Source organism: Carassius auratus, chromosome 37, assembly GCF_003368295.1.
Source record: "Carassius auratus strain Wakin chromosome 37, ASM336829v1, whole genome shotgun sequence".
Taxonomy (NCBI): domain Eukaryota; kingdom Metazoa; phylum Chordata; class Actinopteri; order Cypriniformes; family Cyprinidae; genus Carassius; species Carassius auratus.
Genome location: NC_039279.1, coordinates 4,706,516 through 4,724,668, shown reverse-complemented (window position 1 = coordinate 4,724,668; position 18,153 = coordinate 4,706,516). Strand labels below are relative to the sequence as shown.

At 36.1% G+C, this 18,153-nt stretch overlaps 1 protein-coding gene across 1 annotated transcript in view; it reads right to left on the bottom strand.

Annotated features, from left to right (window-relative positions):
- The window catches only part of LOC113056477 (protein sidekick-2-like), a 200,034-nt gene that overhangs the window by 18,453 nt on the left and 163,428 nt on the right, over nucleotides 1-18,153 (bottom strand). The window contains exons 2-4 of the mRNA XM_026223276.1: nucleotides 14,598-14,757; nucleotides 5,914-6,020; nucleotides 4,006-4,153 (exon numbers count right to left, since the gene is read on the bottom strand). Coding sequence (XP_026079061.1) covers nucleotides 4,006-4,153; nucleotides 5,914-6,020; nucleotides 14,598-14,757 — 415 coding nt within the window. The remainder of the gene's footprint in view (nucleotides 1-4,005; nucleotides 4,154-5,913; nucleotides 6,021-14,597; nucleotides 14,758-18,153) is intronic.

Below are 18,153 nucleotides of genomic sequence, written 5' to 3'. Positions count from 1 at the left end.
ACCCACTAACAGGATCCTGAGCCAGAGCATGTGTCCTAAGAGTTTAGCATAACCATCCCTGCTGAAACTGCTGTAAGCCTTGTCAGTGAAAAATAGATGCAATGCTAGTTTGGATCAAATCTGCTTGGGCTCTATACATCTGTTCTGGAATGATGGTCTGAGTATTACAATCCATTTATGGTACGATAATCACTCAGTTTCTCACTAACCATGTTTCCATGCACAGATGATATCAGTATCTAGTCATATTTGGTTTGTTGATGTGTTTTTAACACCGAAGAGTTTTTACAGTGTTTTGCTAACCTCACCATAGTGTGTCTGCAGGTGCAGATGGTTGAATTTATTTTTTACTTACACACCTCACTAAGGGTTGTGAACTATTTTTGGAGGGTGAGGAATCAGATTATTTTTAGAAATGCACATACATCTACTGACAGGTAATGATTCTCATAACCTGTATTCTGTGCTCCAGGTTGTTATTGTGGAATCTGTTTATTCATTTATTTTGAAACATTATTAAAATGAATTATTAACAAGCACTTCCCATACTCAATTGGGTTTATTCAAAATGTGCTGATTATTGTGTTTACAGGAATAGTCTAGTGGCTGAAAAAAAAAAAAAATAAAGACTTTTCTCAGAAAATGATTTACATGCAAACACACTTAATACATTTTATTCCAGTGGTGGGTAAAACAGACTCACACCTGTGGTTATAAATTGCAGATCACACTGAATGAAGCTTGCAAAATCTAATTTATAATACAACTGCATAAACATAAGCTCTTTGTTTCAGATGCACGCCTGCACACTATAGAAAGGCCATCACCTGTGTCCTGTCACCAATACACACTTTGTCCTGGAAATGACTGTCATTATGGATGGACTGGTTTGTCCCGGCGTGTGCCACTAGAGCTGCCTAAATCCTCAACAACCATGCATTTAAGGGTAGCCTGTCAGAAATTGTGTTCTGGAAAAGAGAAACTCAAAGAGGAGAGTGTTGAATGAGTAACAGTCATCTAAATGCTGAGGACTATTGCCCCCTCATCAAAACCGAATTCTTTAGACCGGAATGCAAGGGACGAAATCTAAATAGAAAACGGAATAGCACTTTTCCTTTAACACTCGCTGGGAGAGGTGCAGCTCCTGGAATGTGTTTACCATCTGAGGTTCTGATTATACACAACATTAGTCCTCCCAAATAACACAACAAATCAAAAGCAGTCAGTGGAAAAGGGCCTTTCAATTGCATTCCTATTCAATAATGAAAGACTAATGGCTATTGCAGTTAAATGACTCTCTCGCTCCCTGTAGGCAGGAAAGTAATGAAGGGAGACTGCCGTCTTCGACATGCTAGACTGCTGTGGGACACACCGACTGATGGTACCGGAGACATGAAATGTGTCCCTTTATGGACCTAATCTGAGTATCACTTTATATGACAGAACCATAGGTAGATAGATAGTATGCTAGAAAGATAGATAAAAGAATATATAGTAAAATAAATGAAATTATAGATAGAACCATAGATAGAACACAGGAACAATAGAATGACAGACGACAGATAGTATTATAGAAGGATACAAATCTATACCACTATAGAAAAGATATAGAAAAAAGAAAATGATCACAGTCTGAAGTGACAATGGCATCAAGCTTCCCCGAGAGCAGCACAGCCAACAGGAGCAGCTGCAGAGCCGGGATGGAGTAGAGAAAGTCCCAGTTGCAGCATCTCAGCACAAAATTGTCTCATCAAGGGGAAACTAGAGCCAGGGGAGCGTGGAGAGAGAAAGAATGCTACTTCTGCTGGACAAGCTTTACCAATCTACAGCTCAATTTACAACAAAATCTGTTCATTTTCTTCTTGCCCGACATGAGAGAAAGAAAGAAAGGTAGAAAAAATATATATAATTTAGTTGATGGACAAACGTTGGTCAGGCTTCAGTGGCTGCGCGCACACAAGCACACAAGATGGTTTTTTGAGTTCCTATAACTGTTCTCAGCTCTCATGTGTTCATTAAAAACACCTCTGCAACACAAAAATCTATATGAACGGCATAAAACTGCAATATGAATAAAAGTGTGTCTTTTGTAGGGAAAATTTTAAACGCCAGGGGTAAATTAAATTACACTATTACCTTCCATGAAAAGCAATAAGTGGAATTTCATTTGAGAGAGATTATTTGTTTACATATACTGATCACGGCAGCAGTAAATCACTTAATGAGGATCAAATGATGTAGAAAAACATTTTAATTGGGCATACATCAAGATGCACATTGCCTGGAATAACGCTGTACAGTCTCAGCATAGAATGCAAGATTGAAGTCTGTTGACTCTTTCATAACCTAGCTCTCTGCAAAATAGGGAATTATGGTGTGTAAACTGCACTAAGCACACATTTTTATGCAATGCCTGTTATCTGATTTGCACTGAATTCCTCTAGTAAATCAGGTATGAAAGCTATGCTATCAGCTGCACAAAATCATTTTTAGTGAATCGAATATCCAAATATACATTATTTTAGTTCATGTACCGTTTAGCAAAAAATTGCATGCTTACAAATGATAATTTACTACATTTATAGTCAGTCATACAGGTTTGAATCAACATAAGGTTGATTCTGAAGACAACATTTTCATTTCCGGGTGTACTATCCCTCGGTTCATGCCAAGATGTTTAATATTCAAGACTGGAGGTTTAGAACAAACCAGGATGCCTTTCTTTATACAGTAGTGCTACTACGCAAGTACTGTAATAATATAATAGTCTAAGATATTTAAACCCCTCGTGATTTAATCACGTGAGCAAAAATGCTATTCTTTAATTCAAACTTTCTATGTAACATAAACTTTACATGATTTGGCACAATGTCAACAGCACTGTTAGCACAAATTAGCACTGTGGGCGACTCAAAAGAAAAGTGCTGGAAAATGTGATTTTAATATCCACTGCAGTTGCTCCTGTGTGCTAGAATTGGCTGAAGGGAGGTAGGGTTGTGGTTCTCTCCCAGGCATTGATTATCCTGCTCTCTTCTGGGCTGTGTGATTGCATGATTAGAGGGAAAAGAGACAGAGAGCAGATGAGAGGTGAGAGAGAAAGCTTTTTGCTTCTGAAAACTCTCCATTTCTTGACCCTTGGGCCGCACGGCTAGTTTTCAGCGAAACGAGGGCCGCCGAAATGAGTACAACCTGACAAAAATAAAGAGCGAGAGATAAGAATTCACCAATCTAGAGCAGACGGATTCAGAAGCACCAGGACGTTCTCAGACAGGCTAGCAGTCCTCCATGGGCGTCTCGGTCAATGTTACGCTTATTTCGCATTTTTCACAGTCTTTGAAACTGCGACACAGGTGCCAGTGGCCTGATTAAAATTCAATTAAATGATTTTCCTGGAATAAATGTTATCTGCTCCACTCATTTGCACGAGGTAACCTTGGTAAACAGATGTTCATGTGCAAGCGAGATGCAGAAGAGTGCAAAAAGGAGAACCCTGGGAAGGCAGTGTAAGAGAGTATGAGGAAGACAGAAAAAATTGAATAAACTGAAATATTTGGACACTTCATTTAAAGACTTTGCAATGCCAGCTGACACAAAGAAATTGTGATGATAGATAGATAGATAGATAGATAGATAGATAGATAGATAGATAGATAGATAGATAGATACATAGATAGATAGATAGATAGATAGATAGATAGATAGATAGATAGATAGATAGATAGATAGACTGCAGGACTTCTCATAACTCGTTGGGGTTTTTGAGAGCACTCATGCTAGAAAGTCAATAAATGTTTATATGGCAACAAACACCTCCACAAGCTCGCACACACAATCAGAAACACCTGGAGGCGATAAAACTGTGTGCGTATCTCCGAACTTGATGTATAGTTACAAGGATCCCTCAAAATCAATCATGTTCAATCAGACTGCTTGCGGAATGAAACAGATAAAGACACAATAAAGGCGGATTGGAAAAAAAGAAATGTAACAGATACACAAACTTACATTCGACTGCTGGGAGGGATTTTGCGGCCGTCTCTGAACCAGGTCACCTGTGGTTGAGGGAAACAGCGAATATGAGGCGCCAGTATTACGGCTCCTTCTCCTTGGGATACGGCTTGGGTTCGTTCCCCTTCCTCAAAGCTTCCCATGTCTATAGACAAACCAAAATAAGAATGGTTAGAGTGAGCAAATGACAAAACACAAGTGTTAAAACTATTATACAGTGCATATGTTAGCATTTAAAATTAAACGTCTGTCTAAATACTGACTCATAACGCAAATACAAATACAAACTGACTTTAATTTCTGGTACGAGTGCCTACATCAGTGGATAAAGAAACAGTTGTGGTATTAACGTTTGTCGAGTTGCCAGAGACTTTTCAGTGTCTTCCATCTGCTTGAGTTGGGCAGCGTTTGACAGACGTGCTCTGACACAGCGCCAGACATTGGCGCAGCTGCCGTCGGACTTGGGATGATACGTGCCAGCTAGCTATAGGTCATGACAGTGACCAGAACTGACTCATCCGAATGGACGTTCAACATGCGTTAAATCAGCAGTCCTTCTTATTTACACCCCATCCCCTATCAGAATATCCTTGTTGCAGGAACACGGACACGGCTATTTTGTTTGCAGAGCAACCTTTACTCGCAACTTGTACGTTTTAAAAGGGTAGCACACCAAAAAATGAGCATTTTGTCATCATTCACTCACCCTGATGTCATTCCAACCCTGTATTATAATTACTTATGTATATAACAAAAAGGTGGTCTAAGTTAGAATGTCAGAGGAATAATGAAACTAATACAGTATGTGGTCGGAATGACATGAAGGCGAATAAATGACAAAACTTTCATTGCACGGTGTGGAAGAGATTTCAAAATCAAAGGCAGCGTCTTTAATGTCAAGAGCATTATTCATCAAAAATTCTAATTACGGAAAACCACTTAAAAAATAATAATACAATTTTCAGCAAGGCAACGTCCTGCCTTTGATTTCACAATGTCGTTTCCTGTGTATTGACTCTTGTATTTGATTTCCCTCACTTTATCCTTCAAAAGAAACGAAAGGTAATTGGATGTCAATTATTGCACAGGTGCTTGAAAGAGAAACGAGAAAAGAAAATAAGGCCTTAGTATTTCCATCTTGACCAGAAGTGAAGTACTTCCATATTCCATTTATGAAAGACCATGACAAGAAGCGATGGAAAATAGTTATATTTTGTAACGTATTTCCTGCTACTTTTGGCCAATTTAATGCATCCGTGTTAAATAAAAGTATTAAATAATAATAATATTGAATAAATAAAATAAAAAAACAAATTATGATAATTATTATATATTGTGTGTGCTGAGAGATGTATGAAAATATAAAGAATTTAACAGCAAACCAGGCACAAACTGGTATATGGATCGAACCCGGATCTTTGAGCAGGAAGTGAGCGAGGAGTGGAGTAATTACAGACTGGAAGTTGCTGTTGCTTCAATCACATACTCCGGCAGAACAAAGTCTAATTTCGATAATGACCGGAAACAGCCGAGGAGAGGTCAGTGGGCAGTGGAACTTGTATATGGCTTGAAACAGAGACTTGCCACTTTGTTCAAACGCAGCAGCTGTTCCCCATGCTAAACAGATTATAAAACGGAGGAATGAATTAAATTCTGAGAGAGTGGAGCGACTGGTCGCCACAACCTCATCAATCTAACGAGGAAGTTAGAGAGGACCAGCTGTGGCATTGCAGAGGAGCTTTTAATAAAATGGAGGTACGCCACCTCACCAACAACTGCCGTTCCTGTGAAACACACACACACACATGCACTAGGGCACAATTCGACCATCTGGTAACAATCACACATGCAAAGACCAACAAACATCGAAATCCAAAGTGGTTGAGAGTTACTATGGTTACTCACATGCCACTTGTACTTCGGTTCTTCTCTGTAACAACGCCCCGACTCTGTTCCTCACAATACACCGATAGAAGCCAGCATGCGATCTGTCCAGAGATGGTATCAAATACCTGTGAGAGATAAAACATAGTGGGTTTATTTTCTAAAAGCACAATAATGAGTATGCATCAAGCATGATGTATTCCTTCACTGCTGTCCTTCTCAAAGCGAACATCTCTGTAATCTGTCAAAACCGTCAGGCTCTCGCACACACTTTTCATTTCAACATATGTTCTTTATCTTTTATAGCGCACACCTGGGAGAATATATAAACAGCTATAAAGTATATATTTTTTCTATATTCCAATCTCATTGTGATGACCTTGAATTCCTCTGACTTAGCGCAGGTGATTGTATTATCATCTTCCACTCAGTAGGTGGCGCTCTGACATACACAATGGCTGTGGAAGTAAAAAAAGCGGTTGCAGATTTTAGTGAGGCCTATGAGTGAGTAAATAACCAAGTCCCAGTAGTTTAACATTCCTCTTCCAGGACCCTCATTACTTGATTTATTGCCGATATGGCAGAAAACCTACTGAAGACCACAGAACTATTAATTACATGCTTGTTGTTCATTTATGAAAGACTGAATCACAAAAACATGAATTTGAATATAACACTTAATAACAGATAACACTCACAGCAATGGATTTCTGCCTTTACAAAGGATGCAGAAAAAAAGAAGAAAAAGAAGAAAACACTACCATTCAAATCTTGAATTACAGTAAACTTTTTTTTAAAGAAATTAATACTGTTATTCAACAAGCACAGGTAAAATTGATCAAAAGTGAACATTCTTTACATATGTAAAAAAAAAAAAAAAAAAAAACATGAACTTTCATCAAATAATCTTAAAAATGTCTAATGGTTTTAGTCTGGAGTTTTACAGTAGCTATTGAAGTTTCAGCTTTGTCATCACAGGAATAAATTAAATTTTAAATAATTGTTATAAATTTTACTGTACTATTTACTAATTTTAAAAGTTCTTTAGAAAAATATGAAAACAAAACACCAAACTTTTGAAGAGTAGTTATGAAATTGTATATTTCTATGTGGTTATGTGATTGGCTTAAATAGTTCAAAATAACACATTTCAAATCTCACGCTGCTGTTGAAATGAATGTGAATGCTAGTGTGCAGCTTTTCTCTTTCGTATACACCAGCTAAAACTTTAATTGACCTCTTATTGTGAAGTGGATGAAATCGGATCATCATCTTCCAGACCATCTTAATTCAGTCAAACCACATTTTCTCTCAGCCCGACTGACCTGAACTCAAATTAAAATGACCTGAAGGCCCATGGGCCACACATTACCGGGCCAGAATGCTCTCCAGCCTCATGGATCAATGATGGAGGAAGATAAAAGAATGAAACTGCACAGAAATGAGCGGTATGGAGGGAAAGAATGCGAGGGGGAGAGGGAGATGAGGAAGACACTCTGCGTTTCGATCTAGATGCTTTAAAAGGCCATTGACCTCAGACGGCAATCAATACAAACAATGGAGTAAAGACAGTAAAGAGACCTGTCCAGACACAGAGAATGAGACTGAGAGTGAAAGAGAGAAAAATTACGAGAGCAAAGAGAGAACATAATGCGAAGAATAAGAAACAAGAAAAAGTCAACAAAAAAGACCAGGATGAGAGAGAAATGGAGAAAGAAACACATGCACACAGGAAGACAACAAGAGTACAGTGAGTGTTTTAGCTATTCAGTCGAGGCATCAATATTATCTGTCACTCAAACTACTGCTGTCTGTAATAGCTTTTTACTTGCAATATACAGTAGGGGCATTTTGTACCATAAGAGTTAAATAAACAAATTAATTTCCATTGTACAGTATTTTTTCTCCATGCTACTCTCTGATTTATGCAGCACAACAAATGTACACCGGAGACCTTTTAAGCGGGGAGACAGACCAAATATAACAATAAATGGAAGAAACTGCAAAGCTACAGTAAATATGGCAGAAATATGGAATAAAAATGGAATGGGAAGTACTGACTTGATGTCTTTAAAAATTCAAACTGTTTTTTGGTAAAAATTAGGAATGGATTAAACAGAAGCTTCACTTGTAGCTTGGCCACAGACGAAAAGAAAAGAAGAGCCAGTGAATACAAAAAAATAATTGAAACTGCTTTGAAATGATAATTGATGTATAATATATTTTATAATTATAAATATATTTTATGTTATTATAAAAAAAAAAAAAAAAAAAAAAATTATATATATATATATATATATATATATATATATATATATATATATATATATATATATATATATATATATATATATAAAATAAATATTTCAATAAATATTTTGACTCCCAAAAACTGGGGGTTTTATTATATCTTTTTCAATATTACGAATATTAACACAACTGCTTCACTGATCATGCTTTATGAAATTATATTAAAAGTATAATATCAATTTCAGCCTTATCAGTTTTTTCATGAGTTTTTCTTCCTTACTATCCTTAGATTTTTACCTGATGTCCTTTAAAACATACCAAATACCAAAAATGCTTAATTCAAAAGGCAAATGTCTGAATTAAAGGCACTTTTAAATAAAGGTACTTTTGAATAAATCCATAGATCCAGACAGAAAAATGAGCATCACATATTTGACCAAAAACAAGTGCCATATAAAAGTCTGAGATTTCTAGAAGAGCAGCTAATGGCTATTATCTGCTCCCACACTGACTCCAGACCTGTAGTTTAACCCGAGACCAGCTGTGTGGGTGCGGAGGAAGATGCCTGCAGTGGTGAAACAGACTGATATAGGGCTTAAATGACGGGCGTCTTGTTAGAAGTCAAGAGTTGAGGCGAGCTGTTATTAACAGACTATAATGAAGTATCAAAAGATATTAGCTTTATAAAGATATGAGGTTAGCGGGTTACAGATCCTGCCAGGCATGGTAAATTACTTCTTGTGTGAAGTATATTAGCGCTAATGGACTAATTAGGAAGTTTGGGGGGCTGGTGGGAGGTATACTTTTTAGTTTGATAGCAAGACGAAGACACATGCCCCGAAATATTTGGCTGCCGTCACCCCTGCAAGCTGCAGCTCAACTGCATCTGATCTCTAGATAACGAGAGAAGACTGTGTTCTGATTATATACACACATTAACATTCAAAGGTTTTGGCGTCGGTAAGATTTCTTTAATGTTTCTGAAAGATGTCTCACTTATGCTCACTAAGGCTGCATTAATTTAATCAAAAATATAGTAAAAACAGTTATATTTGTAAATATTGTTTCAATTTAAAATAGCCATTTTGTGTTTTGACATATTTTTTAAAAGTAATTTATTTCTGTGATGGCATAGATGAATTGTCAGCAGCCATTATCGCAGTCATACGTCATACGATCCTTCAGAAATCATTGTTGTTTGGTGCTCAAGAATGATTTATTACCCGGTATCTTCTTTTTATTTATTTGAAATATAATTAGTTTTTGTAACATTATAAATGCATTTACTGACACTTTTTCATGATTTGCATGTTTCTTAATTATAATTAATTTGGTATGTTTTACAGGGCATAAAGTAAAAATAAAAAATTAATGTAATGAATATTTGTTCTTCTCTTTTTAATTAATAAAAAAGGCTTAATTTATATTGTATATATATATATATATATATATATATATATATATATATATATATATATATATATATATATATATATATTTTTTAGGAACAGTAAAGCAGTGTAGCATATTTTTTTTTTCTTATTAATATATACATTTGTTTATTATATTCATTCATAATAATGTATGTGTCTGTGTATATACACACTTTTTCTCGGCAAACTACAGAACTAGAATCTCACTTTAAAGGGCAGAACACTGTTCACTTCCCAGGGCACTATCAGCTATAAGTGGACGTACCCATATTCTAACAGGTGGTGCTGTGACTCAGCGTTTAACCTTGCAGAGTTTCTTTTGACGAGAAAAATCTCATCACAAGTGGCATATATTCAGGGTGACGTCCTCTCTATCTTCCTTTCCCCCGTTCCTTCTTTCTCTAATGAATATAATTAACCTTTAAAGAGCTGTGAGCTTGTGCAGCAGGTTAAGAAAGTCAGTAGAGGCTGAGGCTTCAGACATTGATTGATTGATGTTCCAGCCAATGGAGCGCAATGTCAGGTCCCTTTAATTAGACTTCCGTTAACGGAGAAGAGAAAGGAGCGAGATAGAGCAAGAAAACACGGGAGGAAAAAAGTAGCAGATGAAGTTCAAACGCCCCTGACTGAGCCGGCTGACAAACAGACACCCGTCTGTGCTGATGTTGCCTTGGCAACCCGTGGCTGTTGGATGAAGTGGTGGTCTGCCTCACTGTGACTTTAACCTATTCACAGAAGCTATTTAGCAACTCCTCAAAGATAGAAAAAGAAAAAGTTTTTATGAAAAGAACTTGTGCATTGACACTGTGGTTCAATAGCCTGTCTACTGGCTCTCTCACACACACACACACACACACACATATATATATTATATATTTTTTTATATATTTTTTATATATTTATATTTTCTCTGTACAGTATTTTGATTCCAGTCATGGTGTTGAAAATGCTTTATAAATAAAGTTTGAGTTGAGCTGAGAATGTTATTTATGCTCACAAACATGCTTATACAACACTATGTGGACTTTTTTTTTTAATTAAAGACATTTACATCAGGGAATCAATTATGCTGTAAGACCCCTGGTGAGGTCCAAGAACTGCACATCGATATGTAGGGAAATACTGAAAAGGCTTGAATATATACAGCTTTAACTAAAGCTCAAATTGTTTATAATTTGAGTACTGGTTTGTCTCACCATGGTTCAATTTCAATAATCATTTACAATGAAGGCTGCATTATTTAGTCATACACCTCTGATTTCCTACAATGGTCTGTATAGCTAATGCAAATTAAATTAAAATATTTCATTATATCTAATAATTTAAGTTTCATTTTATAAAACATATTATAAGTAATATATATATTTTTAATCATATTATTATACACTTACAAAGATTTTTACATTTATCTATTTTATAAATTATTTTAAACATTGAATATTACTCATTATTTTGGGATTTTATTTTTTATATGTCAGGTTTCAGTTTATAAGACACAATAGGAAAATAATTCATAATAATTATTTACTATTTATTATATAATCTTTACACACACACACACACACACATAATTGTCAATATCAGAAATGAGCAAAAACAACAGAATGATACCGTGGCCTTGAGATATTTACATAATAATAAAAAAAAACTAATTCTGGACTGAAACCGAAATTTTGGATACACTGACACTGACAAAAATGCTTTTTAATATTTATTAATATTTTCTTAAATTATATTGAATAATATTGTAAGACTTTTCAATTTAATTCAGTAATTTTAATGATAATGAATGAAAAAAAAACAAGCCAATTAAAATGCCATTCTTTTAACGAAAGTAAAATAATAAAATTGAACAGAAGATATATTAATATAAAATATGAATATATTATTTTTATTCAGTTCCATGCAACAAATATATTCCAAATAATATTTACTCCTACAAAGTTCTTATTATCAGAGCATGTGAGCACAGCATATCGTCACGAGAAGTTAACGTAATTTTACTAGTGTTGCCCAGTACCACACAATGTTAAATATATTATATGCATATTTAGCAATAAACATTGAATATATTGTTTTTCAATACAGTTTTACATTTAGAAAGTGGTGGCAGGCACTTTATTATAATTTTGTATCCTGTTTGCTACCTCAATTCAAATTCTATCCAAATTGAGCTGTTGAATTTTAAAACCCATTCTCAACAGAGTTCTGAATGGTACACAACCCTGGCACGAGCTGCATGCTTATGAACATATTCAACAATGTCTGTAAGGTCAGACTGCAACAATTCCATTGGGAGGTTTCTGAAAACTAGATTATGGATGCACTCATGCATACACAGATATAACAGCATGCGCACACACATAGCACTGGTTGGAAGTCTCATATTTCAGGTGCAGAAGAGAATCCATTAGCTTTGTCTGGACTTAAATCTCTTCTCAGTAAGTGTGTTGGTATCGGGTCACACATATCCAGAAGGCATCACAACAGACCACGCTAATGTTTACATGAATACAGAAAACAACAGAACGCTTCATCTGCTCCAGTGCCGTCTTTGACATCACATGGATTCAGGCAAGAAGAATGAAAGGAAGCAAGCAGGTCTTATTGTACAGACCTACGCTGCAGGTGATTCAATTTGTTGGGAGTGAAACGCAACATTGGCTCAGCCTGCGGGTGCTGTTACGGGAAGCACTGATAACATCTGCTGCCTATAGAATAATCAGAGCATATAGTTGATGAATTGCACAGCCTTTAAATTACCAAACAACAGTGGTACATGCTGTTGTGGTGATACTAATGGCACGGATGTTGGAATTAGAAAATGATATTTGCTTATATAAGAAGCAAAGAGAGACCTATACTTTAAAAGAACAGTTCATAGAAATACAAATGAAGAGTTTGGTTCCAAAACGCAATAAACACCATTTTTAAAAATGAGTATTGTATCTGGTCGGTATGCGATATACATTAATCGCAGGGTTATCTGGTCATGTTTTCTCCATTTTTTTACAAACAGTAACAAAATGCTCATCCAATCACAACGCACCATTCCACGCACTAGATAGTAATGGCAGTGCTTTAATTATTGGTATTCTAGTTTTCCTCATCGACATCTACAGGCTGCAAGATAAATTAAATATGATTGTCATGCGCATTTCGTCAGTAAAGCTGGTTCTGTAATAGTACCGGTAAATCTCCATCACGTACTTTTAGATGGAAATTATTCAGATGCATTTTATACACAGAGCCGTAGATCACTTTTCAAGCAAGGCTATATCGCGTTCATTAGATGAATCACATTCAATTATGAATGCGATATTGCGTAGGTTGTCAGTGTTAGGGTTTTTATTAATGCCATTTATGTTTTTGTTAACACAGCACATAGCAACAGTCAACTAAATGGATGTGACATGGCAAAGATGAATGCACTTTTGGAAGTTGAGTATAAGGTACATTGTAAGGTACATTTCTCCAAATCTAGTCTGATGAAGAAACAAACATAGCTATATCTTGGATAGCCTGAGGGTGAGTACATTTAGCAGACACTATTTTCCCAAAATTCCTTCTAAAAGTGTGTAAATATTGTGTTGGCATGTATCTCTACAGGTAGATGTGTAAATGGAATGAAAATCTAAACAGTGCCAATGAGAATGCATGCATATAGCAGTATTTTATAGGATCTTTAACTGAATTTTTATGAGAACACTCAGTGGGAACTTGTCGCTGCCATCCTCCAGACAAGGCAAATTACTGCACTGAACTCTCGTTAAGTTGTGCAGATCCAGTGTGAAATTGTCCCCGTTAATGTGAAAATATGGTCTGAGAGTCAGCCGTGATAGGAACTTGTTTACTGAGATTTCAGCACAAGAAATAGAAACCACAGAGTGCAAACTGGTGAAAAGAACCAAATGATAAAAGAACGAAAAAACTGAGGATGGCCTTAAAACATATCTGCAAGACATTAATAAAAAAAGGCTGTGTATATGGCGTATATATTTAGGTAAACTAATTTACTTTTTAAATTTTAAATTAGACGAAAGCAAATCTACTTTCACTGACCGCCAAACACACAGTGGTTGTTTCAGGCAGGTCAGACTGCTTTAAAAAAATAAAAATAAAATCCTAAACTAAACTCAATCTATGAAAGGCTTAATTGCCTTTTATTTTAAGATGGAGTAGGTGAAATAATTTGAACATTGAAAAATGACATAGTCCCATTTAAATTCAGCTGATCAGATGCCCAGGCAGGCTGTTGTCATTAGCGCCACAGTAGCAGAGTCAGCTGAGCTGGCATTAGAGAACAACACTACTGCCAGACAACAATTGATTGAGCTCATTTGGGAAAGTCTCCTTTGCGTACGTGAGAAGCACACACACACACACACACTCATGTGTCAGGGGACTGGGAAAGGAAAGGTCATTGTGAGAGCTGGGATACTTTGAAATGACAATTCATCACTCTTTCTATTTGCACAGATAAGCATCCGTTGCCAAATTACCATTCGGCTTTTGCTGACCTTGCCACTTTCACAAGCCTTCACATGTCATGGGGGGAACCCTGTGACACAGGAGACATCCCATTCAAACACAAGTCTGTACCATCCAAAAACTGAGTTTCAGCCGGGTTTATTTTGTATTAAAGTAGCAAGTCTTAGTCCTGATCAATAATAGTGACCTCTAGATGTGTCTGATTTATGACCTGGTGTACCACTCAGGCATAACAAGAAGAGGCACTAGATTTTGTGAATAAAATAAAATAAAATAAAACTTTTTCTGTTCATACCAGAAGTCAGATTAATTAGTTAATTAATTCATTCATTCATCCTACTTGCATAAAAATTATTTAGTATTTATCAAAATGAATTAAAACTGTGAAATGCAAATTCTAAATATGACTCACACCTGTAATAATTAAATATGTTAATTTTATCAATTAATGTATTTGCTACTGGCCTTTGATGATTCAGTTCAACCATAATGAACTGAATCATTTTTACACACATGAAAACACACACTGACCTGTACTCCAGCGAGAAGCGCGTGATCTCTGTGTCGTTGTGGATCCATTTAAACTCCAATGGCCAGCTCCCCTCGGCCATACAAGTTAGAACCAACCGGTTCCTTTCCAAGTGCAACTGACTCGGTACCGGCTCTGTTTTAAAGTATGGAGGAACATCATCTGCAGAAAGACACAAAGAAAGAGGGAGAATGTAAGGAAGAGGGAACTGTTTATTTGTTCTGCACCAGGTAAACATGACCAGCTAATGTTCATAGGCTCTTGCTGTATCACACCCTCATTTGCATATTGGATTTTAAACATGCCCTGTTGTCTTGTGTGAAGTAAAAAACAAAAAAAACAACAACAAAAAAAAACCGTTATTAATTCTAGTCATGTCTCTATGTGTAAGGTCATTTTGTAACACACAGCATATAGTCATGTCCGGTCAGTTAAAGTGCACGGCACTCATTCACATCTAAGAATCTGTTCTTCCAATGGAAAGATGCTGGGAGCAGATGGAGCTGATATCCCATTCCTGTAGGATGAATATCAGGAGAGCTACTCCAACAGATACTACTCCAACACGCAGAGCCAGTGACTACAATTTCGATTCTGGGTGTAAATATAGAGCAAATTAATTGGACGGTTGGATAATACAATTATAAGATTGAATGATAATCAAACATTAAAATTAAACTGTCAGAATGATCTATTAGGCAGACGGTTTGTGGTATCGCTCTAGTTTCACTAATCCAAGTTTTAGCTCCTCGATTGAGAACAAAAGCAATAGAGAAATTAATACAGATTTTGCATATTTCCATTACGGTCTTCACTGTTGAGTAGATATGTATGAATGGATGTATACAGATGTAAAGTTCTTAAATATTAGATTATATTTTTATTGAATCAAAAACATACAAAGCAACCAATGGTTAATGAACAACTCTTCGTTAGAAGAGGAATTGATGGAATAATTTAAAATATATATAATATCCCTTCTCATGTACAGCAATAGCCGAGTATTCATTTCTTACTAACAATGGACATTGTACCTAAAATACACCGAAAAATAACTGAAATCTGATCAGGCGATGCGAATTGATGCCCACCCCAACTAAACATATTACATAAAAAAATACCGCACATTTCTTCATGCATAAATCTTTGTTATGAGCATAAAAAGGTGCCCTTTTAACTTTAACGTTCATACATTTACAAAAAAAATGTTTCGAGAATAGTCATACACTTCTTCTTGTCTTCCTGCAATACTAAATGGGCCATGATAGCCATATTATCCCAAAAAGTGTATACCGATTAGACAAAATAGTGTGCATACTTTCGAAAATCCATTGGAAACATTCCAGCATCTATGCATTTTGAGACAGGCCTATTATTTCACATGTACTACGACTCAGGACACATTGATCCTAATCGTGCATGCTATTTAGGATGGATAGCATGCAAATTAGGATTCGACTACTGCAAAGTCTTAAATAGCCTAAAAAAGCGTTAAAGATGCAGAAGCCAGAGGAAGACACAGGCTAGACGAGGAGGAGGAGGGGCATTAATGTGATGCATGGTTTGGGATATTCACAAAGTCTTATGAAAATGAGTTGGAAGGATTCGCGCATGAGAGATTTGATTAGACGGGCGAGGCTAATTGTTCCCAAGCGTTTCGAACCCCACTTTTATCTCTGATAGAGAGATAAAGATGCAGACAGCCAGAAAGAGAGAGAGACTGAGAACGAGCAATACAGTTAAAACAGGCAGAAGACATTGATCACCGATGAGTATCAGGGCTTGCGTTTCTCCCTCTCATTAGAGAACAAATGATCTGGCCGACTAAAAGCCTTAATGATCCATCAATGGAGCTAACAAACACTCTGATGGGCCTCCAAGGGGCCGAACGGAGCAGAGATATCACAGTCTCTATTACTGATGCAGTAAATGGCAGAAAAGATGGGATAATGCCCTTCTGTAACCTTACATGAGCAAACCAGTAACAAGTACTTTGGGACCAAATTGTGTAAATTGTAAAGGGGCTTATGGGACCCATATCTTCACTGACAGATACGAAAGAGACAGTGGGTGGAAAGAGGCCTTTGAAAAAAAAGCAGTCAGATTACCACTGCAAGTCTTGAGAGAAAAACTGCCTTAATGGGCGCTGGCGTTAGATGTAAACAGTCAAAAGCTGTAAATTCTAGAAATTGTTTTGAAAAATCCTTTCAGAGGGGTTCGAGACGCTCTCAGGAGATACACTGCAATTACGGTGCCTTTGCTTCTCCTGTGCTTGTTATCGTGAGTGTACAGAACGAAAGGGGTCAGACGGGGTTTCTCAGGGGGCCGCGGTAGTTGATTTGGTGACAGGTCATAAGAGGCCTGGTGGCTGGTGTCACAAAAGGCACCAATATCTCCACAAGCATTATGTGGAGAATTACACTTCTTAACTTATTAACAAGTATCTCACACACACATATGCGCATATGCTCTGCCCAGGGGTTAACATCCATAATTAAACCCGAGCAATGTGGTTTCTATTAAAAGTCTAACTCGCTTTCTCTCATAATGAGCGATTATGCGTCAGACTCATTAAAGAGAACCGAGGTGTGACGTGCTTACAAACACACATACACGCACAAAAATACAAACGTGCAAATGTGCATGCAATAAAGCAGGTACATCATAAAACAATGAAAACGCAAAATCATGAAACTTAGAATCTAAGGATGTCTCCTTGCCTAAACCCAAGTTCATTGGTTTCCTTGCACATGGTATTTTTGGATCTGAACCATGAGTACAAATAGCAGCCGTTTATTACTGTAACAAGGTAACTGCTCCAGTTTTACTGTGTTATTGGAGTATTTGTACTAGTTTCTCCATTTTGAGATAAATATCAACAGCTGATAACCATGTATGCTTTGCAGATATATTAACTCTATATTTTGTCTTTTTAGAAATCTATCAACAAGCCTTGTCAACTGATAATAAACAACTTCTGTTTTATTTTTTAAAATAAATATTAAATTATTAAAATGCATTGGTTAAATTGTAAAAGATAAAACAGAATTTAAAATGTAAAAATACAGAAATTAATAAAATAATAATAATGATAAAGCAATTTTGTGTGCTTCTCATTTGCTGTTAAATGTATTATTTACAATAACATTCAAACATTTTGGGTAAGTAGGTTTTGTTGTTTTATTTTTTTTAAATCAAATATGTGCAGACATTGTAGGCATAAGAGACTTCTGTCAAAAACATGAAAAGAAAAAATCGTACTAACTTTTATAAGCAGCTGTAAATATCTGCATTACATCGACCCTTAATCACAGAGCTATGGAAACAGTTTACTTTAACATTGATGTCAAAGAAGTTAATGCTAAAAACATATGCAACACTTTGTCTATGTCTCTGCCAAAATCACATGACCTGTAAAACCATACCTCCATCAAACAAACTTGGGCCTGCTCCAAAAGCTATAACTCTATTCTAAACAAAAACAAATGAAATACATTCATATGTAAATATCTTGCTCCCAGCATCTCACTGGAATATAATTTTAATCCCAACATGGCC